Below are 27,136 nucleotides of genomic sequence, written 5' to 3'. Positions count from 1 at the left end.
TTGCCACAATATTTCCATTTAAGGAAGCCACCATTTCCTCTGGTGAAAACAGAAGATGATGCCTTTGTGGGGTGACAGAAGGGCCATGTGCTGGTCATTGTCTGCAGGATGCTGGATTGTGTGTTAGGAATGACACATCTGACAGGGACGTAGGCAATGCATCTTCCCAGGGCAAGGAGACAGACAAAAGAAAGGACACATGGCAAGGGCAACAAGGAAAAGATATCTGTGATTTTGCCATGGATTTGCTTCTCTCTGATGAGTTATGGTGATTTGAAAAGGAATCCTCTGGCTGAGGAACAGTCGGGTCCTGTGGCCAGATCAGTAGGGACTGAGCACATTTCCTGGCCTGGCAGGCAGGAACTGGCTTGTGAGGAGCCAAGCCAGTGCCACCAAAGGCTCTCTGACTTACTGTCCTCCTCCACGCCTCTCTCCTCTAGCCCTGGTGGCTGACATGTGGCTGACGCCTGACACATCTTTCCCTGGACTGAATCAAGTCACTGATTTGGAAGAAAATAGTCCAATTGCTGCTGCTGTTGGTTTTGACTGAGTTAACTTTCTGTGGGTCAATGAGCTGAACAGTCTTACAGAAGGTCTCACTGCAAGCTCAGGCTACTCCTCTGTGCAATTTCACCCTTTGCTGAAAGTCATTCCCTGTGTAATTTGGGGAGGGGACTGAGGACTGTTCTTGCCTGCTGAATGAGCACACCTGTGTTGTGAAGCCCTGTTTGCAAGAGGAAAAATTCTTCAGCACTTCTCAGCCCAGCTCTGCTGATGGATGCGTTTGTGACAGCATGTCTGTGTTTCATAGCAGGTGCAGTCTGGGGCTTTTGGGTTTTCCCTGTTTCAGGGAATACCTGGTAGAAGGGGAACTGAATGCCAACAGGGTGAGAATTTCGTTGGCCTCCAGTGATTCCTTATACTATATAAGCAACTGAAAGGGAGACAGGAAAGGGAGCAAGATGGGCTTGTGTCCCTGGAGTAAAAAATCTTAGCGAAGTCGCTGGGCTCTAAGAGATATGTCAGTGCTGATTAACTGAAATTTTCCCCCAAGTAAATCTTCCAGACAAGCACCCTTCAGCTTGGACAGACACCACCAAGACACAAATAGGAATGAGCAAATGTTTTCTGGCATTTTTTTAACCATGAATTGCATGCCTGAATGTGACATGTAGGTGTTTGTAAGCATCTAGGAGTCATCTAAAAGTTCTGGGTTAGCCGTGTTTCAGCTTCATTGCTGAGGGCAACAGTCACTTAAATTGGATTGGTGGTGCTGAGGAGCCTGGTCCTGCTCCCCAGGGCTCGCCGCAGGGTTCCTGTACCCAGCACAGCTGCTGATGGATGGTGTGGGCGCAACAGGCTGGAGCCGTGTGTGTGGAAGGGGGACGGTGTCACCGTCAGCATGCTCTGCTGTAATTCAGTGTGGCTGGCTTATCAAAGCCAGTCAAAATTTGTATCAGGACCAGTCACAGTAATCAGCTTGTCTCATGGGCTTTGCGATTACCCTTTCCCTACTGAAGATGAGTTGGTGCTTCTTTGTCCTTTTATTGGTTTTGTGTGGCAAGGTTTTGGTAGTGGGAGAGCTACAGGGGTGGCTTCTGTGAGAAGCTGCTAGAAGCTTCCCCTATGTCTGATAGAGCCAATGCCAGCCGGCTCCAAGACAGACCCACTGCTGGCCAAGGCCGAGCCCATCAGTGATGGTGGTAGTGCCTCTGGGATAGCATATTTAAGAAGGGAGAAAAAAACCTGTGCAATTTCAGCCAGAGAGAGGAGTGAGGATATATGAGAGAAACAACTCTGCAGACACCAAGGTCAATGAAGAAGGAAGGGGAGGAGGTGCTCCAGACAATGGAACAGAGATTCCCCTGCAGCCGGTGGTGAAGCCCATGGTGAGGCAGGCTGTGACCCTGCAGCCCATGGAGGTTAATGGTGGAGCAGAGATTCACCTGCAGCCCAGGGAGGATCCCATGCTGGAGCAGATGGATGCCTGAAGCAGGCTGTGACCCTGTGGGAAGCCCATGCTGGAGCAGGCTCCTGGCAGTACCTGTGGCCCTGTGGAGAGACGAGCCCACGCTGGAACAGGTTTGCTGGAAGGACTTGTGACCCCGTGGGGGACCCACGCTGGAGCAGCCTGTACCTGAAGGACTGCACCCTGTGGGAGGGACCCACTGCTGGGGGAGTTCATGAAGAGCTGTAGCCTGTGGGAAGGACTCACGTGGGAGAAGTTTGTGAAGGACTGTCTCCCATGGGAGGGACCCCATGCTCTAACAGGGGAATAGTGTGAGGAGTCCTCCCCCTGAGGAGTAAGGAGCAGCAGAAACAACATGTGATGAACTGACCATAACCCCTTGCCCGCCTTGCGCCACTGTGGGGGAGGAGGTAGTGAATTTCAGCCCAGAAAGAAGGCAGGGGGGGTAAGGTGTTTTTTTAAGATTTGGTTTAATTTCTCATTATCCTACTCTGATTTGATTGGTAATAAATTAAATTAATTTTTCCCCAAATCAAATTGTTTTACCCGTGATAGTAACTGCTGAATGATCTCCCTGTTCTTATTTCGACCCATGAGCCTTTCATTATATTCTCTCTACCATGTCCAGCTGAGGAGTGGGGTGATAGAGCAGCTTTGGTGGGCACCTGCCATCCATCCAGGGTCAACACACCATACTTCTCCAGCAGAGGCAAACATAAGGTCGTGTTCAAAAACCCCGAAGATTCATGGGAGTCTCTGCGTGCTGCGGTGGGTACAGGAGCAGGACGGATGGCAGCTTGCAAAAGTGTGCTGCTTTCTCAGAACAACTTTTCTGCTGTCTTGTTAGGCTTACAGTGTATTCAGAGATTGGATGTGGTCTTGAGGAAGAAGTTACTGAAGCTTAATACATGCATGCAGCAGGCCCTGCTGTGCACGGCACTGCGCAAATATGGGTCTGGATCTACAAAGGGATTGTGGTGCCTCTTAAATACCATCCAACTGCTAATCCGGTTCAAAATCTAAGTGCTAAAAATCTTTGCAAACCTTCATGGAGACCACTATGGTCCTTGGAAAATTCATTTCTGCTGGGCAAGTCCCAGATGTGCCTGCACGGATTGCTCAAGGTCACAGTGGATCCACCTGGATTGTTCTTCAGCAGTTCCTGCTGACCTGCCTCAGTGGGTTGTGCCTGGTGTGCACACCCCTGTTGGCACTTACCTCCTCAGTGTGCTGGAAAAGGGAACAAGCTGTGTGAGGACACACTATGGGGAAGTTGAGTAACCCGAGGAGGTCCTGGTCATTAATGAGCAGCAGTCTACAGAGGAATTTTTATACAGGGTTTCTAGTAATAGAGGAGTGTGCATTTGTTATGGGAAGCTTTCTGTTTATTTACTCTTGTGAATTCTCTGGTTGCTAATTTTAAAACTACTGTGAAAAACTAGTAATATAACCAATGAGTCACATGCATCAAAATGGTGATGGGCTCTTGAGAGATTAATGTAGCTTGTCTTGTTGATAGGAAAGGAAAAGCTCACTGCTTGCAGTTTCTACTTCTCAGTCCTCTGTTATTGGGGCTAAATTTGTTCATAAAGGCCTAAAATTTATGATGGGATGGCTTAGTTTTTAAAAACGTATGCAGATGTTCCATCCAAACTCTGGATTAGCTGGGCAGAGTGTCAACATTGCAGTGCATGCCAAGGGGAAGATAATTCAGTGTTTCAAAGGGGCCTTACATGGTTATTCACTGACTCTTCTCCCAGCCCCCTCATGAAGAATCATGGACAGAAAAGTCTAACATAAATTCAGAAATGTTTTGCATGCCACTTTATAGTGTTAATTAAATGCAGATGATATGAAAGAACAGTTATTTACATATCAAAATGTCATTCTCCTACAGGCCCTGCAATTCCTGTTGGGGTGGACGTGCAAGTTGAAAGCTTGGACAGTATTTCTGAGGCTGACATGGTACGTAATCCTCTTTTAAACCTCAACTATTTCTAGACATGAAAAAGTCCCTCCCACTTGAAACTTGTGAATTTCAGATGATTGGTCAGGTGAAAGTAATAGCTGCATTTGGCAAATTCAAAGAATCTGATATTCAGAACTAAAGACTTGATAAAACCAGGTGATCAAAGACTTATCTCTGTATCTTCAGATAAAGATTAAAAGTATGAAGGGAAAAGGGACCTTAAATGGGAGAATAATCAGTGCTATGAAGGATCTATCACAACCAAAAATATAAATGGCTGTGTATGAAGGTTTGAAGGTATATGGTGAAGTTCACATAAGCTGCATTTACGGCAAGTTTTCTTCTTTAGGGAACCGTTGAGTTCATTTGTTTTAAATGCATGATTCTGGGAGGTGCATTAGAAAATTAAGTTGGCAATGTAAATGAGAAGGAGCTGCTCCTTCTTCGTCACTGGGAGTAACCTCACTGAGGCACGTCAGTGGGATCTGTCAGGGGGACCCTGAACTGCCTCTGCCAAAGTGGAATTTAGTGTGGGGGTATAGTTTTTCAGTCACTGATGATGCTGTTCAGTAAATTTGCACCAAGATCAATTGTGATTTAGTATCTTTATTTGTTCATTAAATAAAAAAGAAAAAGAAGTACATGCAGTTGTTAACCCGCAACAGTTCTCAAGGTGTTCCCAAAGGCATATTCACATGCGTCTTCCTGTTCGGTTGGTTTTGGTTTTTTTTCACTATTGGAAATGGAATGAAAACACTGGAAAGAGAAGTGGAAAGGGGAACATAGAGAGAAGAGGAAGCTTCTTGGTTCCTTCCTCCTTCTGCCTTTTTCTCCCTGCTCTTGGGCACCTTCTCTGGTCCAGACAAAACATGAAGACTTAAAGGAAGATCTTTAGATTGGACATTTTTATTGTGATGAAATTACATCTTCATTAAAGCAAGGGACCTTGCCTGCCTCGATATGGAAGGAGAGGATGGGGGGGATGCGTGCAATAAAGCTCATGGGAGGGAGCTGTCAGTGCACAAAATGTTTGTCTCAGGGAGACTTGGGGCTCTAGTATATCAAGAGAATGTCAGAGCAGCAAAGAGACCTAATTAGTGCAAGTAAATAACCTGCAGCGCTTTCTGTCAGGAACATCTGATTTCAACAGAAGTCTTGCCTGTCAGGGAGCTTTGAGGTCAGTTCTCTCCCTTTGCTGTTGATAACTCCACAGTCTTATTTTCCCAACACAAGACAAATACTTTCCACAGCAGTTGTTGACTTGTATTTGAGGTGGAAGAATGGTCTCCCGGGTCATTCTGGGTTATGTTGGTTTGTTTCTCCAGCAGTCTGTCCCAGCATGGGTGTTTGCGGAGAGGATAGTGGGCAGTAAGCTGTCTGCACGGCCAGGGGCCCTGGGCTGGCTGTGCCTGCAGCGGGGTCCCCTCCTCATCTGTCTGTTGAAGGCAGGGGGAGCTGCAGGCAGGGCTTGATTCTAACCACACTGAAGGGTTAGTGGCCCTAGTAATCGTACCCTCGGTTGGTCAGTCCTTTACCCATCATTGCTGGAGCAGGTACCTGGTGCCCCAAAGAAGCACCAGATCGAAATGTCACCAGCTGCAACCCACTGTACTCGTCAGACAGCATGTCAGTGACAGCAGTCAGGGGCTGTTTAAAGCATGTGGTTTTAAAACTGGTGCCTCTCCAGTCATCATGGATGGGCTGCTGCTGTGTGCACTGGCGGGGCATGCTCTTGAGGCTGCCTGGACTGTGGTACAAGCACAAAATGTGCTGCCAAAAATGAGGCACTTGTGTATGCTTATTCACTGTGCCTCCAGCAGGTACTATCGTTCTCTGTTTGTTGTAAAACTTGTTTCCTAAGGGATTTTCCTACTCATGAGTGCTGAAATAAACCCCTTTTCTCACCTTGTAACTAGCGCGTGTGCTGGTCAGAAAGGAACAAGCTGTTAGTGATTGCAAACTGCCTTGTTTGATTCACACTACAAGAAAACATCAGTAAGTTGGGTTTTATATTTAGAAGCTGTTGCCAGCTGCCACTTTGGTTTTGTGTTTGCAGCACTTGGTGCCCTGTGTCTTGGCCATTGGAGGCCTGTTTGGAGAAAGAAGGGGCTGAAGGCAAGAGAGGAGAGGGCTTCTGCCTGGTGGGACAAGGAAAGGGATGGTCTGGAAAGTGGTGTGGCCCTTTCCACACTGTCCTGCAGGCAACCTCTGTGCCCCTTTCCGCGCTGTCCCTACAGGCAGTCTCTCCCCCACTCCTCCATGGTGACTGTAAGGTGTGCTGAGGGTACTGATGTCCCTTCATCTCATGTCATGCCCAGGGCCATGAGGTGGGGGCTGGTGACCCTGAATAGCCAGGCTCTTTTTTACCCCGTTTTTGACTTCTGGTGTAACTGGCACTGTGTCCTAAGAAATTATCAGTTTTGCCTCTTCCTTGGTTTCCTTTTTCCCAGCTCTGGTCAAGCTGATGAGTTTGATGTCCAGCCCCTGAGGCTGGCTCCTCCAGCCAGGTTGCAACGTGATCCCTGCCGGTAGCAGCAATCACTGGAAGTGTTTCTTTGAGACTGTAGTTGTAAGGGAAAGATGGCCAGTGTCCAGTAGGGAACAGGAGCAGTCAGCATCCCTGGTGGGAGCAGAGGTGGAGGCTGGGACCAGTCTGCCAAGATGGGGACCTGCAGATGGGTGAGCAGAAGTGTCCCTCTGAAGATCCTTGCCATGGTCAGAGAGGGAGGTGTCCGGCCAGCTCTGCCCCATGCAGGGCAGCAAGGCGAGGACTAGCACTAGAGACTTCTTTGACAAATTCATGAAAAACTTATTGGCGATGCAAGACTGTTGCCAGACAACCCTTTGAAATGGAGAGTCAGGTTAACCAATGGTTTGTCATCGGCAAAACAAAATGAGGTGGTGGTGGTGGTGGTTTTAGAAAGCAGTTGCCTTGTGGTTAGGAAGAGATCCCAGCCTGTGTTGCTGCCTGCCTGAACTTGGCAGCTATGGCTCCCATAACTACTCACTTAATTGGCAATATAAAAAAAACAAGTGTATTTGATCTCTCAGCATGAGAGAGTAGATTCAGCTCTGAAAGCAGCAGCTGCCAGGTTGGGATCAACAAACAGATGTTTTCCTTTGTGTACTAAAGCTCCTGCCCCATCTACAAGCTTAGAAGGGAGCTTTATTTATACATTTGTATGGTAAGAAAAACAGTTCCCTCACGTGGTTGCTGTTTGCAACAATTTGGTTCTTTGGGGATAAATTCCTTGGTGTTTAGCCTGACCATTAAGCTAATTTCAAAAGTTTTTCCTCTTGAACATGCTACTGATGCCATAGTCCTTCAAGATAATTTTGCCAGGATTGAAGAATCGTTTCTGCAGGGAGGTGCTTCTCTTCGGGCATCTTTATATCCCTTTTGGGACTGAACATTACTGGGTACTGTAATACATTGATTGGTTGTTTTGTTTTGTCTGAAAGTATTTTGTCAGGAAAATCTATTCACAAAGAGCATTGGTCAAGGAAAGAAACAGCAGTTGAGAGGGGAGGGATTTAATCTACCTGGTAGGAGTGAGTTTTCCTTCTGGTGTTTCCTAGATGCAGAGACCAACACTGACAGACCTCTCTCTGGTTCTCTTCTTTTTTTCTGAAGGATTTTACTATGACTCTGTACTTAAGGCACTACTGGAAGGATGAGCGTCTCTCGTTTCCCAGCACCACCAACAAGAGCGTGACCTTCGATGGCAGGCTGGTGAAGAAGATCTGGGTTCCTGATGTCTTCTTCGTGCATTCCAAAAGGTCTTTCATTCACGATACCACCAAGGACAACATCATGTTGCGAGTGTTCCCCGATGGTCATGTCCTCTACAGCATGAGGTAATGGTGCAGCCCCACTGCTCCTGAGCATCTGCTGAGGCTTTGCTGTCAATTTTGCTCCCAGCACAGCTTTGGTGACTACCAGGACTGCTACTGCCAACCCTGCTATTCCCACTGCTGATGAGAGCCCTGTTTCCAGCATGGCCAGTACAAAATGCCTTGCAGGAAGCTGTGAGAAACCATGCTGTGGGCAGTAACAGGATAATCTCCTCCTGGAGGAAACATTCCCCTAACTCTTTGCAGTCAGAGGAGGGCTTATTCGAGTCGGAATGTTTGTCCCGGGGTCAGTGTGTGATTAAACTGGAAGCTGCTGATATACCAGATGGTGACCTCTATAATTATCCTATTTTGCTTCCTGTTTGTCTAGAAAAAGGTTGGGGTTTTTTTGGTTAGCATTTGCGTGTTGATGTAAAGGTTTAAGTTTATTGAAGCTGAAATGGCAGCATTAAAGATGCGCTATAGTCCCTGGTTTTCTAGCAGATTTGTTGGCTGGAAGAATCCTGAGGAGGCACATCTGTCATGACCTGAAGGGTTACCTGGACTACGCATGTACACAGATCGTGACTGTGGGTTTGCAGGATTCTGTAATACACGAGGACATAGAGTCTTAGTCTTCTAAACTTTCCTACCTCATTACAGATTACCAAAAATACCACAAAAATCACCACTAGCAAGTATACCTATGATTAATAAAGTGAATATATATATCATGCTATTACAAATTACTATCAGTGATTAATAATATAGTATCAACCAATCATATAGCAACAGCCAATAACAGCAATAACTAACTAGGTATAGACTGTTACAGGTTACTACAAACTTATAACTAGTGGAGCAACTCGTCAACAATATAACGGCAGTTATAATAGATTGCTTGTATGGATGTATAATAGTGGTATCAAGTGATACCATCAACAAGTGAACCAAATCATCCCATGGATGGGAGGACAAACCAAAACAACCTCAAAAGTGGGCCCAGAAGGGGACTGATGAGAAACCAGACAGAGTCTCACTTTGGAGATGCTCTGTGTCACAGAGTCTTGAGTCAGCCTGGTGTCCGCAATGAGAGTCCAAGAGCTGGTAGAAAGTTCATGCAGTGAATTCAACCTGTTTAGGAATGGAAAAGTATGTGCAGCCTGGGAAGTTAATGGAGAGAGAAGCTCCATTTTTGGATAAAATTTATGTCCTCCTTATATCACAGAGACATAAGAGGGTGTAGGACACTACCACTTTGAGCAGCCAATAGGGGCTGTTAGTTTATATTTTTCACCTGTGACGGCCAATAGATGATGACATTTTCTGTTCTTTCAAACCAATTTTTATTTTCCAGACCATTTCCCACCTTTTCAGACAATAAATTGCCTTTACAGTCCCTTTTATGTGTGCTTATCAATGGTATCTCAATATGTCTCCAGTTTCTAGTATCCCGTCTGTGTTTCAGAGAGGCCGTCTGTGCTTCTCAAGGACATGCCTGGTTCCTAGGCTGGCAGGCCTTACTCTGTCAATATTTTTCAGCATATATTTTCTTTTGCTCAGTAATTTCCCTCTTCTAACCAGGCCACCTTTATGGCTGCTCACATCAGAATCCCAGCAGATTTAATTTCCTTCAGAAGAACGCAAAAAGAGGTGTAGAGAAAAATACACTGCCAGAGGAGAAAAGCTTGAGAGCCAAGACAAAAGGATATTTCCCTAGGACAGAAAATGTGGTCTCAGTGTACAGTGACCTTTGAATGTTTTGTAGCCAAAGATTTCTGTTCTAGGATATTTCCGAAACTTATTTACTTCAGCTATGGTAAAATAATTCTCAAAAATCAGGAAAGGTTTTCTATGAAGTTTGATTCAGGAGGTTATTTATCTTTGAAGAAAAAGCACCACTGAACCAGGGGGCTCCAAAGTTCACTGGTTTCATAGGCCAAACATAATTCTACTGATTTTTTTTTAAAAAACCCTGGACAAATTATTAAAATGTTTGTGCATAAGAGAGTATGCACCGTATGGCCACTTCTTTTTGCCTGGTCTTAATGATGAAAATCTCATCTTGACCAAACACTAGGAACACTTTTCCTGTTCTGAACCCATTTGATAAATCCATATATTGCATGAAAGGTCTGATTATCCACACCTTAACTAAGCACCTAAAGACACTGTGTGTTGTATTAGAACTGGATGAGTATGAAGGTGCTATGTAGCAGGAGAGACAAGAAGGAGAAAGCAAAATGAAGAAGGAGATTAGATGTAGGCTTGAGTCAGCACTGTGAGAAGAGCAGGAGGAGGGTGGGGACCTTCTCGACAGATGTTGCTCAATGTAACTGAGCCAGTTTCCATTGTTCACACCCTGCAGTTCTCATGTGCTGGAGCCAGCAGCACACCACTTGTTAGCAGTGCTCAACAACCAAAATGAAGGAAGAAGTATTTTTAATGGCAAACGTTGGCTCTGTTCAGACCTGCTCATTTGCTTACATGCAGAGTATTTGCTCTCAAAATTTTCTGTGAGTTGCCAAGGAGGTGATGTGACTTTCTATTGTTACCCACAGGAGAGAGGGATGTGTGCTAACCACAGCTGACCACACAAGAGTTAAATGGATAATTTGATATGTAAACTCTAAGAACAACAATCTGCATGGTATTTGGGCCTGGTGGTGTTTAGGACACTCAGAACGTGGTCCTGCTGACAAACCATGGGTGTCCAGTGGCACTGGAAATGCCCTCAGGTGTCTTGCTATGTCTGCATGGGGCTGGCATTGGGCTGAGACACATTTCGTTCCTCATTTGGGCCTTGGGCTTTCAAGGCCACCTGAACACTGCACTCTAATTGAGGAATATCTTATTGATGAGCTGAGTTTCTCTGCTGTCCCTGACTAACAAACTGTTAATGACCACAGGTTGTATGACAGTTTAGGTGACCCCGAGGAAAGAAAACAGCACATTGTAGTGAAACAGAGTTTTACAATGCTTAGATGCTACACACAACTAGGGAAGGTCACTGCTACATTATACCTTCTGGATCATCTCCCTAAAAATCTTCTTTAAGATTTGCTCATATGGCAAAATTTTGCTCTAATTTTATAGTCAAAATGAAGAGCATGTGCTTTTCAGGGGTGATGAGTGCGTAGGTCAGAGCAGGATTTGGGTCACAATCCCCTGAACAGAAGAAAAGTTCTTTATCAACATCTGCAATGAATCTAGAAAATGGTCATGGCCAACATAAGTCAGCCTCTGAAACAATGACTCACAGCTGATTTGCCCCTACTAAATCGGGAGCTCCGCTGCAAATCTGTCCACAAGAGAAAGTTCACTGACACACTGGAAAACTTGTTATGTAATGTTGTGCACAACTGGACTCATTTGAAAACTGGAGCTGTTATTGCTGCAGCTCTTTAGCTAGGACATGAACTTGACAGAGGCAAATTTCACTTGTTGAAAAACAGCTGCACCCATTTTATACCCCCTGCCCCAGAAATTCATCCCCCAAATTAAAAGAATTTGATCAAAGACTGAAAGGAACTGCTTTTCCCTTGATAATGTATATACTGGAGGAATTTTGTGGCTTGCAATAAGAATGGTCACGTTCCTTAGGCTTGGGTCATTGTTGGGGTGACTATGGAGGGAACTAAGCAATGGAGAAAATGAGGAAACCTTAATCAAACTGGACATAAGGGGACCTTCCAATGTAAATGGTAAAGTTATTTTATGTTGTTGCCTTGTAGGGAAATAGTTGAATATAAAACACAGTGGAAGTAGCTGTACTGACATTAATATTACTGTAATGTCCAAGATAGTGCTTTAGGTCCTTGATTGATATTGAAATTACAGCTTCCTTTGGGTTTCTGTGTATAACCCACCTCTCTTGGACTTAAAGAATTGGTAGGAATTTTCCTGGGGATTTTATGCTAACATCATACATAATTGCTGGTTTTAAAGCTGCAGAATGATTTATCTGTGATAATGTTCTCCCTTCTTTACTCCTCATAGAAACCAACATTTCTCATTTTCGACTTGTAGGATCACAGTGACACAAATGTGCAACATGGACTTCAGCCGCTTCCCCCTGGACTCTCAGATGTGTTCTCTGGAGCTGGAAAGCTGTATGTTATATCTGTGTATCTAGTTAGATGTGCTCCATGGCTGGCTGCACAAGCATAGACTGGACACATTTCAGAATACAGTCTATTTTAGAGCCTAAAAGAATAGTTCATCAGAGTTACTAAGAGTCTTCCTATTGACTTACTGTGTTGTATGTGTAGCCCTTATGCTGCAAGACAGGGGAATTTGCAAGGAAAGCATTGTTGTATGAATTTTAATAGATGGCACTTTCAAAAAAAACACGATCAGAAATGTTCAACATATCCTGGTTCTCAGCAGCTTGCTGATGAGAAATCTGTGGGACAGTTTTTCTCTGTTCATTGTTTCTGATGGGAAGGTGTTGCTTTCAAGTGTAACAATAAAAAAGCTGATTGTAATGGTCATTAATTTTCATCACCAATGTCATTTACATATGAAATAATCCTGATCCTGCAAACACTGTGACCTGTGCTCAGCTTCTTTGGGAAGGAGTTGTTCTGTGGAGAAAGTGATGTAAACAGTAAGAGTTTTGTGGCTGTTCTGTAAACTTTCTCCAGGGTGTGGCAAGACTAACATCTAGTTGTTTTGAGGTCTTCCCAGCTATTTAACTGATTTTTTCCTGTACAAACAACAGAATCACAGGGTAATTTAGGTTGGTCTTGAAGTAATCTGCTCCAATACAACTAGGGAACAGCGATCATGAAATAACAGAGTTCTCTATTCTTAGAGAGGCCAGGAGAGGGCTAAGCAGAACTGCCATCCTGGACTTCAAAAGGACTGACTTTGTCTTGTTTAGGCACCTGCTTGAAAGGATACCTTGGGAGACGATCCTGAAGGGTATAGGGGTCCAGGAAGGCTGGACACTCTTTAAGAAGGAAGTGTTAATGGCACAGGAACAGGCAGTCCCCACGTGCTGTAAGAGAAGCCGGCGACAGAGAAGACCCCCCTGGCTGAACAAGGAGCTTTGGCTGCAACTCAGGGAGAAAAGGAAAGTTTACAGCCTTTGGAAGAAGGGACTAGCCACTCACAGTGATTACAAAGAGGCTGTGAGGCTATGCAGGGCAGAAATCAGGAGGTCTAAAGCCCAGCTGGAAATTACCCTGGCTTCAGCAATCAAGGATAACAAGAAATGTTTCTATAAGTATGTCAACAGCAAAAGAAAGACCAGGGAGAGCCTCCATCCCCTGCTGGATGCGGGAGGAAACATGGTAACAAGTGATGAGGAGAAGACTGAGGTCCTTAATGCCTTCTTTGCCTCAGTCTTTAATAACAAGACTAGTTGTATTGAGGGAATCCAGCCTCCTCAGCCAGAGGACAGAGACTGGGAGAATGACCCCCCCGCAATCCAGGAGACAGTCAGTGACCTACTGCATCACGTAGACACACACAAGTCTATGGGACCGGATGGGATACACCCGAGGGTGCTGAAGGAGCTGGCTGGGGTGCTCACCAAGCTGCTTTCCATCATTTACCAGCAGTCCTGGCTGACCGGGGAGGTCCCGACAGATTGGAAACTGGCCAATGTGATGCCCATATATAAGAAGGGTCGGAAGGATGATCCAGGAAATTACAGGCCTGTCAGCTTGACGTCGGTGCCTGGGAAGCTGATGGAGCAGCTCATCCAGAGTACCATCATACAACACATGAGGGACAACCAGATGATCAGGCCCAGTCAGCATGGGTTTAAGAAAGGCAGGTCCTGCTTGACAAACCTGATCTCCTTCTACGACAGGGTGACCTGCTTATTGTATGAGGGAAAGGCTGTGGATGTAGTTTACCTCGACTTCAGTAAGGCCTTTGACACCGTTTCCCACAGCATTCTCCTGGCAAAACTGGCTGCTCGAGGCTTGGATGGGCACACGCTTCGCTGGGTAAAAAACTGGCTGGATGGCCGGGCCCAGAGAGTTGTGGTGAACGGAGTTAAATCCAGTTGGTGGCCGGTCACGAGTGGTGTCCCCCAGGGCTTGGTTTTGCGGCCACTCCTGTTTAACATCTTTATTGATGATCTAGACGAGGGGATCGAGTGCACCCTCAGTAAGTTTGCAGACGACACCAAGTTGGGTGGGAGTGTTGATCTGCTCGAGGGTAGGGAGGCTCTGCAGAGAGATCTGGACAGGCTGGAGCGATGGGCTAAGGCCAACTGGATGAGTTTCAATAAGGCCAAATGCCGGGTGCTGCACTTGGGCCACAACAACCCCCAGCAGCGCTACAGGCTTGGGGAGGAGTGGCTGGAGAGCTGCCAGTCAGAGAGGGACCTGGGGGTGTTGATTGACAGCCGGCTGAACATGAGCCAGCAGTGTGCCCAGGTGGCCAAGAAGGCCAATGGCATCCTGGCTTGTACCAGAAATAGCGTGGCCAGCAGGGACAGGGAAGTGATCTTGCCCCTGTACTCGGCACTTGGTGAGGCCACACCTCGATTACTGTGTTCAGTTTTGGGCCCCTCACTACAAAAAGGACATTGAATTACTCAAGCATGTCCAGAGAAGGGCAACGAAGCTGGTGAAGGGTCTGGAGCACATGTCGTACGAGGAGCGGCTTAGAGGGAACTGGGGTTGTTTAGTCTGGAGAAGAGGAGGCTGAGGGGAGACCTCATCGCCCTCTACAACTACCTGAAAGGAGGTTGCAGAGAGCTGGGGATGAGTCTCTTTAAACAAGTAACAAGCAATAGGACAAGAGGCAATAGCCTCAAGTTGCACCAGGGAAGGTTTAGACTAGATATTAGGAAGTATTTCTTTACAGAACAGGTTGTTAGGCATTGGAATGGGCTGCCCAGGGAGGTGGTGGACTCCCCATCCCTGGAGGTGTTTAAGAGTAGGGTCGACATAGCGCTGAGGGATGTGGTGTAGTTGGAAACTGCCAATGCTAGGTTAAAGGTTGGACTAGATGATCTTCAAGGTCCTTTCCAACCTAGATGATTCTGTGAGTCTGTGATTCTGTAATACCCTGCTCAGAGCGGGAAGAGCTCTGTAGTGGGTTGCTCAAGGTTGTGCCCTGTTGGGTTTTGAACATCTCCAAGGTAACGGAGGCTCCACAACTTTGCTGTGCAACCAGTTCAAATGTTTGACAGCCCTCATTCTGAAAAATTTTCCTTTTTCCTGCTTGGAAAAAAAACTTTTGCGGCAACTTGGATCCCTTGCCTCTTGTCCTTTTGCTCTGCATCTTGGAGAAGAGTCTGATAAAATCCTGCCACCATCTTCTCTATGACCCCCAGCAGGGCAGCAGTTGGACCCCACCACAGACTGCTCTTCTTCCAGCTGAACAAACCCAGTTACCCCAGGCTCTTTTCTTATGCCATGTGTTCCAGCCAAGCATCATCAAGACCATCTTCATTACCTTTTTTTCATTCCCCGTTCCTGCTGCCTAGTGCGCTAACTAATTCTTTAAGTTTTTAATTTAAAGTCTTTCTTATAGAAATATTTTATTTCTAGACTTTTGATTCAAATCACACCTATCACTTTTGCTTTATCATTCTCTGAGTCTGAGGTGTCTGTATTTCCTCCTTCCCCTAAATACAGGTGTTTTACCCATGACTATTTCCCAAGTTATTCTTATCAGTTAGCAATACCTTGTCTATGATTTTTGATATGTGTTGCTCAGAAAAGTACCATTCTAGCTGTCATTTCATTAGTGTGGAGTAACAAGAGGATGTGTTTCCCTGAATCAGGATGACCTGGATTTTTTGTTTTGTTGTTGTTGTCATGGTATATCATAGGGCAAGATCTTTTAACTCGCTGTTGTTAGCAAACTTATTTGTGACATGCCAAAGATGCCTTTGCATTTGTTAATTTTGACCAAATTATTAAGTTTGGTTTCCCCTCCAAGTTAAAGTCACATCACAACATGTTTCTTCTTTCCCAAAGACGCTTACACTGATGAAGAGCTGATGCTGTATTGGAAAAATGGGAATGAATCTCTGAAAACTGATGAAAAGATTTCTTTGTCTCAGTTTTTGATACAAAAATTCCACACTACATCACGACTGGCTTTCTACAGTAGCACAGGTATTGGCCTTTTGTGATTTAATACTATTGCTAAACCTAACGCTGTACTAACTACTTGTGAGAGAACTCTTGGGATTGTATGTCACTGAAATGTAGTCTCCACAGTCTGGACAATACATGTTTTGAAAGATTGGTTTCTCTTTTCACTACCCTTTAAAAATAAAAGATCAACAGAAAGATCTTGTCTCTGTGCTTACCATCCAGGCTGTTCTCACTGATTCTGGCTTTCCTCCTCTCAAAGGTTGGTACAATCGCCTCTATATAAACTTCACTTTACGCCGACACATTTTCTTCTTCTTACTCCAAACTTACTTCCCTGCCACCCTCATGGTCATCTTGTCCTGGGTGTCCTTCTGGATCGATCGCCGAGCAGTTCCTGCCAGAGTCTCTTTGGGTGAGAACAACTGCAACAAGCCATGACTGTGTGAAAATCTTTGAACATGGTAGTTTTGACAGGAAAGGGAACTGTTCATTTTGATGGTTAAAGATATTGGGCAAGCAAATCTTTGTTTTATTTGATGATGAATATAATGTAAAACTTGCAGTTTGTCTTAAGTCCTTCATCACTAAGCAGTCCTCCTGATTTATACTTAGCTCAGGACAGAAATGGCTGTAGTTTTAAAAATAAAGTTGGGCAGAGAAGAGAGGTTTCAGTATTTATGAGTCATTGAATCAAGACTCAATGTTCTGAGACACACATTGCCATTAGTGAGGGTAGAGTTTCCCAGGAGTTTAGGCACTTACAGGGAGTTAAAGGCTTCTGTTACCGTTTTCATGAGTGCCTTTCATGAGCAGGACACTGCCATGTCCCAGCTGCCACTGCGGGTGTCCCAACCCAGATATGTGTCTTCCCAACCAGCCAGCACTGGTGCTGTGGCTGGTGGTTTTCTCCAGACTGCCTGAAGGTGACAATGTGGCACATCTTCACAAAGTTGGTAAAGAAAGACAGCAAGGGATCTAGTCCTATCAGCACCTGTAGACTTAGGTGTCCCTCCATCTGGTGTGCCCCTGGGGACATTCAGGGCATCTCTGCAACATCAGGCCTCAGAAAACAGTGGGGCAGTGAAGGGAACGTGGCTTTCCTTTCACATCTGCAGTGCTGAGAATGAGAGGTCACCAGCCCCGAGGTGAAGTGGAGGTTGTTTTTCTTCTCTCCCAAGGGTGCCTCTCACTGAGGGTCCAACATTTCTGGGTTAAGGAGGCCCCTTATTTGAGGGAGTAGGAAAGAGAAGAAGGAGCTGCTTGAAAATCCTGTGCACACCAGGCTGCCTCTCTGGACACCTAACACCCATCAGGAGGAGCTTTGTCTATGTCAGGACTGCAGGAAATTCTTTCAGATGAGCATAAAAAGAGCCGATTCGTTTATCATTCCATGCATAGGCTAGAGGAAGGGAAAAATGTAATAGGAAAAATCTCTGAATGTTAATATGTAAGGCTTCCAGTACTGAAAGCTTAAAACTAGTATTTCAACCCACAAATTTGTCTCAGAGAGCTATGCACTTCAGCAAACATACGAGAAGAGGCAGTCGAGAGTCTACTCCACTGAAAGAAATGCATTCAGTGGATATTATTTTAAAAAAATTAGATCTTGATGAAAAGTGAACAGCAGTAGCTGTGTTTACAATGGTCACTGTTTTGAAATGGCTGAAGTAGCTATGAATGTTTTTGGCTGTATTCTCTATTTTGGAAACTTGAAAATGTTTTTCTCTCCATGATGATCCAAAGTGTATACTATTTTGCAGGATTTTATCTATATCTGTCTAAATATATATTTACATACACATATGTATATATATACATATTCACACACACATGTAGGTATACAAACATAAATACATACATGTATGTTTATAAACACATACACATGCACACATCTATATATATAAAACAATGGTTGTTGTTCAAAACTTTTTGATTCCCACAGCTTGAACTGTAGACAAATATTCCTAGAGGTAAAAACATAATTCTTTTCTTTTGCATGGTTTCATGCAAAACATTTTATCATTATTGCAAGTCCCTTTTAAGATCAGTGATTTAGATCAAATCCTCTTTAGCTGTGACCAAAAGTCAATATGAGGCTACTTTCTGGCAGTGCCTGTGACACAGAGTTGTACAGCTAGGAAAAAAAGAGTCCTTGTCACCAATGCTCTTAGCAGACTGGACTCTAAGCATTTTGTTAAAACCCTAGAGGTTAAGGAGGGAGTTAAATGCTGTTCCTAGCAAAATGATGGCTGCTCCATTGCTCCTCAAAACTAAACCCATCATGTACACAGAAGTGCAGGCAGTGGAACAGCTCTGCATTGGCAGGAGAGATACTTATCACAAATTTATTTCATATCTAACATCTTTTGGAGCATCATGTAGAGCATAATTTCTATTTTTCTTGAGACAAAAGCCTTGCAGACTGTATTAGTCAATAACATTTATTTCTCTTGGTTCTTTCCAGGGATAACCACCGTGCTGACCATGTCCACAATCATCACTGGGGTGAACGCCTCCATGCCTCGTGTTTCCTACATTAAAGCAGTGGACATTTACCTGTGGGCCAGTTTTGTGTTTGTCTTCCTCTCGGTGCTGGAATACGCAGCAGTGAATTACCTGACTACAGTGCAAGAGAGGAAGGAGAGGAAACTCCATGAGAGGGTGAGAAAAAAATTTGTTTTGTTCATCTATTTATTCCTTTTTTTTTCTTACAGCTGATCTGGTCTTTGTATTGACTGGTTTGTATCTATAAATGGGAAAACACTGACATCCATGTGTGTATAATCTGTTTAGACTGCTTCACATCAGACTGAATTGTTAACACCAGAAAAACAGGAGTTGGTCTCATGGGTCTTCATAGAAACATCAGAGAAGAGGAGAGTGTGATCTGAACTGGAGAAAACTGCAACCTGGAACTGTGTGGGGGTGAAAAGAGGGGAAAGTATCAAATCTGATACTTCACTGCAGCTGCCACAATTGCTATATTTTTAAGCTAAAGGTGTTATTTGGAGCAAATTCATTTCCTCCCTCTACAGTCACCTTTACTCTGGAAACTAGATTCAGTGGATGTAATAGTGGAGTTGTTCCCCATTATCAAATGCAAAAAACAGTCACCCAAGTTTATGCTTGTACTTTTTAATGTGCTATGAAATGTGTTATCCTGCATCCTTGGAGTTTTTCAAGATTTGACCAGATACAACCCTGAGCAGCCTGGCCCTTCTGTGAGCAGACAATATGACTACAGACCTCACGAGCTCCCTTTCAGCCTGAATTATCCTGCAGACCTGTGAGCCCATCTTCTTTGTAATTAAAAAAAACACCATTACCTTTTGAACACTAAGGCTTGGGACCAAATTTTTTCAGTCCCCACACACCCAGAACATCACCATGTTTTACAGCTTCTTTCTTCCCATTAGGAACTCCTCATATTAGTTCACAGGTAACCTTGGTCACCCACTGCCTTTGACTCTGGGAGAAATTTGTATCAGCATTTCAGAAATGCCAATGCAGACATCATCTTTCGTATGATTTGACCATGTCATTTCCCTCTCTGAACTACTCTGTTGGCTTTCTATGTCCTTCTCTTCCCCTCGCACTTCTTCCCGTGACTTCCTTGAACTACAGAATAGACCATCAGCCCAGTACCTTTCCTAGTTGACATCTCATAAACAATTTAGTTAGTTAGATACATTTTTAAAAGCGATTGGAATAAATTCAACAGACTCCTGTGACAAAATTTTACCTGTCTCCAAGACCTTCTCAACAATAGTGTGATACTGGAAAGCTACTTCAACAGGTCCTAAGTATCTTGATTTATCTATGCCCTTATCCTAGTCCCCTCCCAGTGCCCAGCAGTTCTCTGCAACACAAAGTAGAGATGTTCTGTGCAAGCACAGGTAGTCAAACACGTCTTACTTGCTGCACATGAGCAGTGATCTGTGGCCTTTTAGCCAGCCCTGCTCAGACTTTCCATGTCCAAAGAAGACGGCATCTTGACAGTACACAGGAAATAACAAAAATCATCCTTGCTAGTTTCAACTTGCCTAGAATAAACCTGTTTGTTTGTCTGTTTGTTTGTTTTTAAAGATGAAAACCCCTCTCCTTTAACTGTGTTGGAAGGATGAAATGAGCTTGAGAGGGTTTGTAACTGTTCTGCTAGGTTTTCAGAAACGTTTTCTCACATCCAGTGATGGTGTAGCTTGTTATTTATATCACAAATCTGCCCTTTATTGAGTCTTGTTGAGAATTCTATATTCAGCAAATGCATTTTTATTACATAAGGTAAAATATTCTATCCAGTCTTCAGCATGTGACAATATTAATCCTCAGCGGTGGTAATGGGAACAGAGATAATTGAGGGGATTGTGACAAAATGTACGTGACTGCTCCTGAAGAAGCGGAAGAGACTGTAAACGTAGACCTTGTCAGCCAACGCTGCTCTCCTATCAAAGACCCCAAAAATCCTAATACGAATATGTTAGGCTCCCCAGAGAAGAGCTCTATGTTATGTCTACATTAAGAAGTTATATGTGCCTGGGACCAAGGCTGATGGGCATGGAGTATCTAAAAGTAAACCTTCTTTCCCTCGAAATCATAGTGGTTGCTGTGAACAGCCCATGGCAAATGGTCTGTGCCCCATGATTATTCCCAAACCGTACATGGGAACTTCTTGGCGCTTCTCCTGGACAAAATTCAGACCAGAGACATTTCTGACACTCTAATAGTTTTGTCAGCTGAGTTCCCATGCCCAGGGAGGCTCTTTGGCAGTGTTTAATTTATTAGTGTAGACATAGACTAAAATTGTTTCAGGGTGAAATTATGTAGCATACCTCTGCATGTATGTGCCTATGTGAAGATGGGTGTAATTTCAGACTCTGCAGAGGTGGGTTTCTAGCACGTTAGGCTCCCTTGTCCATACGGGTGACTGTCATCACATGTACATGAAGCCATGGGAGCTGTAATTTGACTTGGGGGCTAAGAGTACATCTGTAGAATTTCTTCCTCTGCTGGGTCCTGCAGCAATTAGCTTATTGTTGTTAACTGCTTTCCCTTCCACCCACCTACCATCTCCCAGACCTGTCATCAGTTATGATAAAGAGCCTGATGTAATTTTACCCTGTTTTTTGGGGGGTTTTGGGGGTTTGGGGTTTTTTTACGTATACCTGCTTAGTATAAAATACATCTCACAACCCAACCGATGTTCAGCTGTACCCATGGAGTGCTCCAAAAAATTCCTGAAGTGATGGGTCTACCAAGTAAAGCAAATGGGCTACAAACTTGTCATATTTTTCTGCACACAATCTGCTGATACAAAATAATTTGGTTATGACTAGAACACAGAAAACAATTCTTAAGCTGATTTTCAAGTTTTCAGTAAGCAGCATGATCTGTTAAATAATTTGAAGAAAAAGCCTTGACTGCGGAGTGTTCTAGTAGCATCCTGAATATTACATATTCAGATATATATACATTTTATATATATATATTCAGGATATATACATTTCTGTGTATATATACTTAATTTTTTTAGCTGAACTTATCCTTGAAAACAAGTCCTTTGAAAATCCACACATCAAAGTTGGTGGAGGAGGGAACTAGGGGCAAAATGTAATTGGGTAAGGACAGCAGTCTGTGGGGAATCAGAGGTAGGAACTCCTATCAGAAAGGAGGCTTTGGAGTCCATTTTCATTGCATACAAATATATAAACCATATTTCTAGGACAGAAAACCTGCAGATTTTTAACAGTAGAAGACAGTATTTGCTATTCAAAATTCTACCTGTATTCACTGTTTTTTCAAGACTTGTGGGATGCATAGTGGTGCTGCTGAAGTCAATGCAAGTTTTAACATTAACTTCAACAGAGCTGGGATTTTACATTAGGCTTTTAACTGGTCCTCTCCTTGGTTTAAAATCAGATTTACAAAGAAAACATGTATATCTGTGAAACCAGAACTTGGACCTTTTTTTTCCATAACATGTACTGGATAAGTAATTTCCATAGATAAAACTGCATCTTGTCCTTGCATATCTATAAACACAAAGCCTGCCAAATAAGGAAACTCAAGATAGCAAGGCTGAACAGACCTAGCTAAGAAAACCCTTCAGTTAGTTTTTATGTCTTCTAAAGCATTTTTCTAATCTTTTCTGAAGCTGTTTGTCCAAGCAGTGTAGCTGAACCATGCCTCTTCCTTTTGGAATGCAAGCAAAAAAAAAAAAAAAGTGGGTTTTTTTGTTCAAAGAGAAACTTACAGTATCTCAAATAAATTTTTAGGCTCAACTATTTACAAGCTGTCTGTTAACAGAAAGACATCATTTCTGTTGCTAATGTGTTCTTCCAGTGTTCAGCTCTATTTCTTGTTTATGTTCCTAGTTTCCATGTACATGTGGAATACCTCATTCACAAACTATGATGCTGGATGAAAACTGCAGTGAATCTGATGCCAACAGCCTGGCGGGATATACAAGAAACCAGATGGTCCCAGAGGAAGAAAAACAACAAAAGATGGTTGTGCACTTAGCTATGAGCAATGAATGTCATTCACCAAGAAAGAGAGGCCTGAAGGGCCATGTGGGCTTGCGCATCATCCAGAACAGTCATGCAATTGATAAATACTCAAGATTAATATTTCCAGGCACCTACATATTTTTTAATTTGATATATTGGTCTGTCTTTAGCTAAGCATGCTGGAACAGCAGTGACTGAAGCAGAAGACATTTACAAAACTCTCTTTTGTTGGTTCTTTTTCAGTCTAATCTGAATGCAAAGTCAGAAAACTGATTAATTTATTGCTTCCTTGGAGGGTAAAGGGGAGGACACATCCTCCAGTGGGCAACTCCATGCACCAGGATCATAGAGGAACCTGCTGTGATGGTTGCTTTCCAACCACACCCCAGCTCCCGTTTGCTTTATGACACGTCATTTCTCATACCTGAAAATATGTGCTCACCATTCGCTCAAAAGGTGCTGTATGCTCATTTGGGGCCGGCCATGCTGGTGGTGCCTGCTGCTCAATGGGCAACCAGAGACAATGCTCACATGGGCTGTCAGGGGTTAGACAAATGCAACTTGGAAAGGGAGGGCTGGACAGTGCATCTCCTGTAAGGGAAATGAATGAGGCCTTTCCTTTCCAAAATCTCTGCTTTTGAGCAAATCCTTTTATTTTTCTTTGGCATATGAACATCATATTTCTTTCCATTGGTTTGTGAAGAAGACCTCCTTTTAGGGTCTGAATTCTACTTTCTCTGGATAGGACCTTCATCAATACCATTAGGACTGTTGACTGGTCAGGAACAAGAGGGTTGGTTGCAGAGTGCAGGTGGTATGTTTGAGTCAGTGGTCACTTTTGTCCAGATTAGAAGTAAAGAGTGATCATGAAGCAGAGCAAAGAAGCCCACAGACTCACAGAAGATGGCTGCCAGGGTACATGGGTAATGAAAACAGGAAGGTTTAGGCATGTGTTCTCCATATATCTTGAGCTCACTACATGATATGTAGCATCTGCCACCTGCCCTCTAAAATGAGAGGGGAAGCTGATGTGTAGCAGGTACAGAGAGCACATGGTGAATGGGCAGTGTCTCTGGGACCATCACTTTCTCTCTCCAGAAGCAGAAAACAGTGTTGAGGGTAGCACCAGTGGCTTTTGAGGATTTTCCCCACTGCTGTGAGGAAAGTGCAGCCCACAGAGAAACTGTATATCCCAGTGTGCCTCTCCCAATTCATTGTCCTTCTGTTCAGGCATTTTGGATTAAGAAGGAGATGTCTGCCAGAACCTCTCTCTGCAGAAACATAGGCATGTCAGAGAATAAATGGCCAAGAATAATACTGTGGGATTCAATGAGACTGTCTGGCTTCTGGCTCCAAGGTCAACGTAAGTCCTTTAAAGTTGCTGGAAAGCATTGTAACAAGCTTCTGTGCTTGGCATTTCATTTTTCATCCCATGCTATCTCCCTTTCTCTTGCTAACAATGCTGACAGCAAAACCAAATGTAGAAACATGATAGTAACAAGACAATGATGTCCAGGTTTGCGTGCTCCTTATTTTTAGAAAGCACCATGACTTTTTGGCTGTGGTGGAGATTATGTTCATCAAAACATTTGATTACCAAGCTGAAACTCAGCAGGGTGGGCAGAGCCTGAAGCATGAAGATCCAGGACTGTTAGATTCTGACTCGATGATAAGATTAAGTTATACATCTGACTGGGGTTGAGCCATGAAGATTCAGATAAATCACATGAATAAAGGAAAAACAAACAAAAATACTAATGAAACCGTAACTATTTCTTGACATGTGAAATTTTCTGCTTACTGTAGCAGTAATTCTTATACCCTAGATCTCAAGGGATGTAGAAGATGGCAGGGAAGTGTCAACTCCAGGCTGTCAATACCCAGGTTTTCCCTTGTGCCTCAGATATTGCTGCCTAGGTCACACTGATGGTTGCACTGATTTACTGGAAACAAAATTGATGAGAGAAACTAAAATTAACAACTGTGTTCCCCTTTTATCAGCCATGTTAATAAATGACATGAATGGAATTCTATCTGGTCGTAAAAGTAAATACATCCATGAAATTGCTGGCAACAAGAGGAGCCATGGAGGGACAGTGTCTGAAAGGAAGGATTGCCTCAAATCCCAGCCTGCCACTTCTCTACTGAGCCACCAGGTCAGTGCATTTACCATACATTGCTATTCTTGGGCCTGAAACCTGGATGTTTCTCACATCAACAGGTGGAGATCACCACAATAAAGATGCAAAAAATATTAAAGAAATAGCCCACTTATCTTTTGAGAGGTTAAAGCCTGGACATAATAGTGGAGCCAATACCAGCAGGACAGCACTGCGAAGGGACCTGTGCTGGGTGAAGGCATTAGAACTGCACCATGAAGTCACCAGTGCGTGGAGTGAGAAACTTGGTCCCTGTGCCCCCTGTTTTGACAGCCTTTCTGCATTACCCATGGCATGTGCTATTTAACCTCTCAGTGCCTTGTCTCCTCCATCTGGAAAGTGAGGAGCGATAGTGTTTACCTACCTCATGAGGTGCCGAGGGGCTTAACTTGCTTAACTAGCACATGTGCGCGGCATGGTTATGATTTCTGAGCAGGTCACCCAGTGGGAATCCAAAGGTTTTTGTCTCAGTTACCAGTGAATTCTTCAAATGTGTCCTCTGAATCAGTCCAGCTGGAAGAAAGCGGGCATCTCCCCTACTTGTAATGACATTAAGCCAGATAACTCCTCCACATTATAATGCTATTAAACCAGACATAAATGTAGCCCAACAACCCAAAAGCACGGTCAATGAATAATGCCTCCTGGCATACAAAAATAAGAAGTACTAGTGTTTTACTTTGCCATTTGTTTTTATCAGATCTCCTGTTCTCTTAGAAGTTATGTGTCAACAAAGACAGACCTTTAGATCCTATCGTTTTTGTACTAGCGCTCCCTGCAGTTAAATGCTAGCTTAGTCTAAACATCTTTTGGAGAGGCTACCTTCCTGTTCTTTTATATGCATGTGTACATAACTGGCAGAGATTGATGTCTGTTTCTACCAGACACAATTATACAGTCTATAAAACCATCAAGGAGGGTATTTTTCCATTAAAGGAAAAAAAAAAAATCTCTTAAGCAGCACTTGTACTTATTATTCATTAAAACAATAGATGAAAGTATAGATGCAAATAAAAACAAGACATCTCTTTCAGGCAGCCTATGAATTGTATTTTTCTGCTTATTAAGAGGAGAGTGGCTAGGCACGAAGCTAGAAAAAATATTTGAAGTGTGGTATTGAGAATATATTTCACCTTTCATCTCCCCTAGATTACAAGAGCACTGTCTAACTTCTAGTTGCAAGATCCAGCCAATGTTTTGAAAAATAGTGCCTGAAGCTAGGCTCTGAATACTGTTTGATGGATACAACCCAGTTCTGTGAAGCACTGAGCATCTGGGCAATTAACATACCGAAGGACAGGATTTTTAGAAATGCACAAGGGATTTGGGCAAACGAAGCCCATTGATGAACGCACTTTTTCAGAATAACCTGGACCAGTTGTGAAGAGAGAAAATGTCGGCCCCACTCATTCTGCATCTGGGTCCATTGTGCTTTTACTTACTTCTAAACAAATGATGTCTTTGAAAGAAAGTAACTCTCTATATAGATATGTACACATACGTATAATGTATATGCAGGTAGCATATAACAAAAGAAGACACTGGGGCATGTACTTATGTTAAATAGTGTATATATGTTAAATTGTAATATATTGTACGTAAACTACCATTTATTATGCCCAGAAAACTTACTATGTTGAATTGGAAAAGGCTCTTATTGTCAGCTAAGGGCCAAGAAATGAGGTACTGGCAAAAATTATGGGTTCTCTCACATTTTCCTTCTGAAAAAAGGAAGTGTTGAGAAGTTTGCAAGAAAGACTGATGCTAAAATGTTTATACAATGGGTACAATCCACTGTACTGATCGCTATAATCAAACCTGGTAATAAAATAACAGATGAAAAGTGGGGAAAAGAGTACATTTCATGGTGTGAACTTTAAAAATGTGACTTTAGTTCTGTTTGGAGATCTGTTACCTATGAGCTAATGTCCAGGGGTAAAGGATCTGAATAAACACCTGATTTGTAATTGATTTTAAATAAAAAGTATCTCGAGGTAGAAGAAATGTAGTGGAAGAATGCTAGTACTTTGAAGTATGCAAAGAGCCTTGGGAAAACTGAGTCATTAATTACAGCTATAAGCTAGAGAGACCTTTTGTGAAAACTGCAGCCCACAACTGAAGAAATTTTAATAATTACTTTGCATTTAGGGGCACATTTTCAAAAGCCCAAATGACAGGTGTATATCTCAATCTCCATTTGACTATAAATGAGAACTTGTCATTTAATTCCTCCTTTGTGCCTTTGAAAAGATTGTCTCCACACTTACCAATGGGAGATAAAACCGCTCTGAGGTCCTGGCTGGCTGGTCTCAGCTATTAACTCTAGTGCAGACAATGGGACTAAAGTAAATGTGCACGGGCCAGGCTGAATAATGGCTCCTGTCTGTCAGATTTCCATAATGGAGAGATTACAGCAAGGTACAGTCTAACTAAGTGAGATACTGCCCTGCTGAAATTTAAAGGACAGAAAAATGAATTTTAAAACCAGCAAGACTTTAGCACTATTAGAATTAAAATGTAATCCAGTCTCAAACTAAGCTGACTAATTCCTTTGTAAAAATTACATTTGAAATAATGTATCAGGGTCATTACTTTCCTGGTCAGAAGAATTACCATTTCAGATGAAG

General features: G+C 43.4%; 1 protein-coding gene across 1 annotated transcript in view; it reads left to right on the top strand.

Annotated features, from left to right (window-relative positions):
* LOC141941762 (gamma-aminobutyric acid receptor subunit rho-2-like) overlaps positions 1–22,670 on the top strand; it is a 42,870-nt gene extending 20,200 nt beyond the window's left edge. The window contains exons 3-9 of the mRNA XM_074864736.1: positions 3,867–3,934; positions 7,573–7,796; positions 11,802–11,884; positions 15,722–15,862; positions 16,104–16,256; positions 18,309–18,505; positions 22,216–22,670. Coding sequence (XP_074720837.1) covers positions 3,867–3,934; positions 7,573–7,796; positions 11,802–11,884; positions 15,722–15,862; positions 16,104–16,256; positions 18,309–18,505; positions 22,216–22,524 — 1,175 coding nt within the window. The 3' untranslated portion in view covers positions 22,525–22,670. The remainder of the gene's footprint in view (positions 1–3,866; positions 3,935–7,572; positions 7,797–11,801; positions 11,885–15,721; positions 15,863–16,103; positions 16,257–18,308; positions 18,506–22,215) is intronic.
* Positions 22,671–27,136: the final 4,466 nt, after the last annotated feature.

Source organism: Strix uralensis, chromosome 3 (genome assembly GCF_047716275.1).
Source record: "Strix uralensis isolate ZFMK-TIS-50842 chromosome 3, bStrUra1, whole genome shotgun sequence".
Lineage (NCBI taxonomy): Eukaryota > Metazoa > Chordata > Aves > Strigiformes > Strigidae > Strix > Strix uralensis.
The sequence above is the reverse complement of the archived record's forward strand: the minus strand, read 5'-3'. Positions and strand labels throughout refer to the sequence as shown.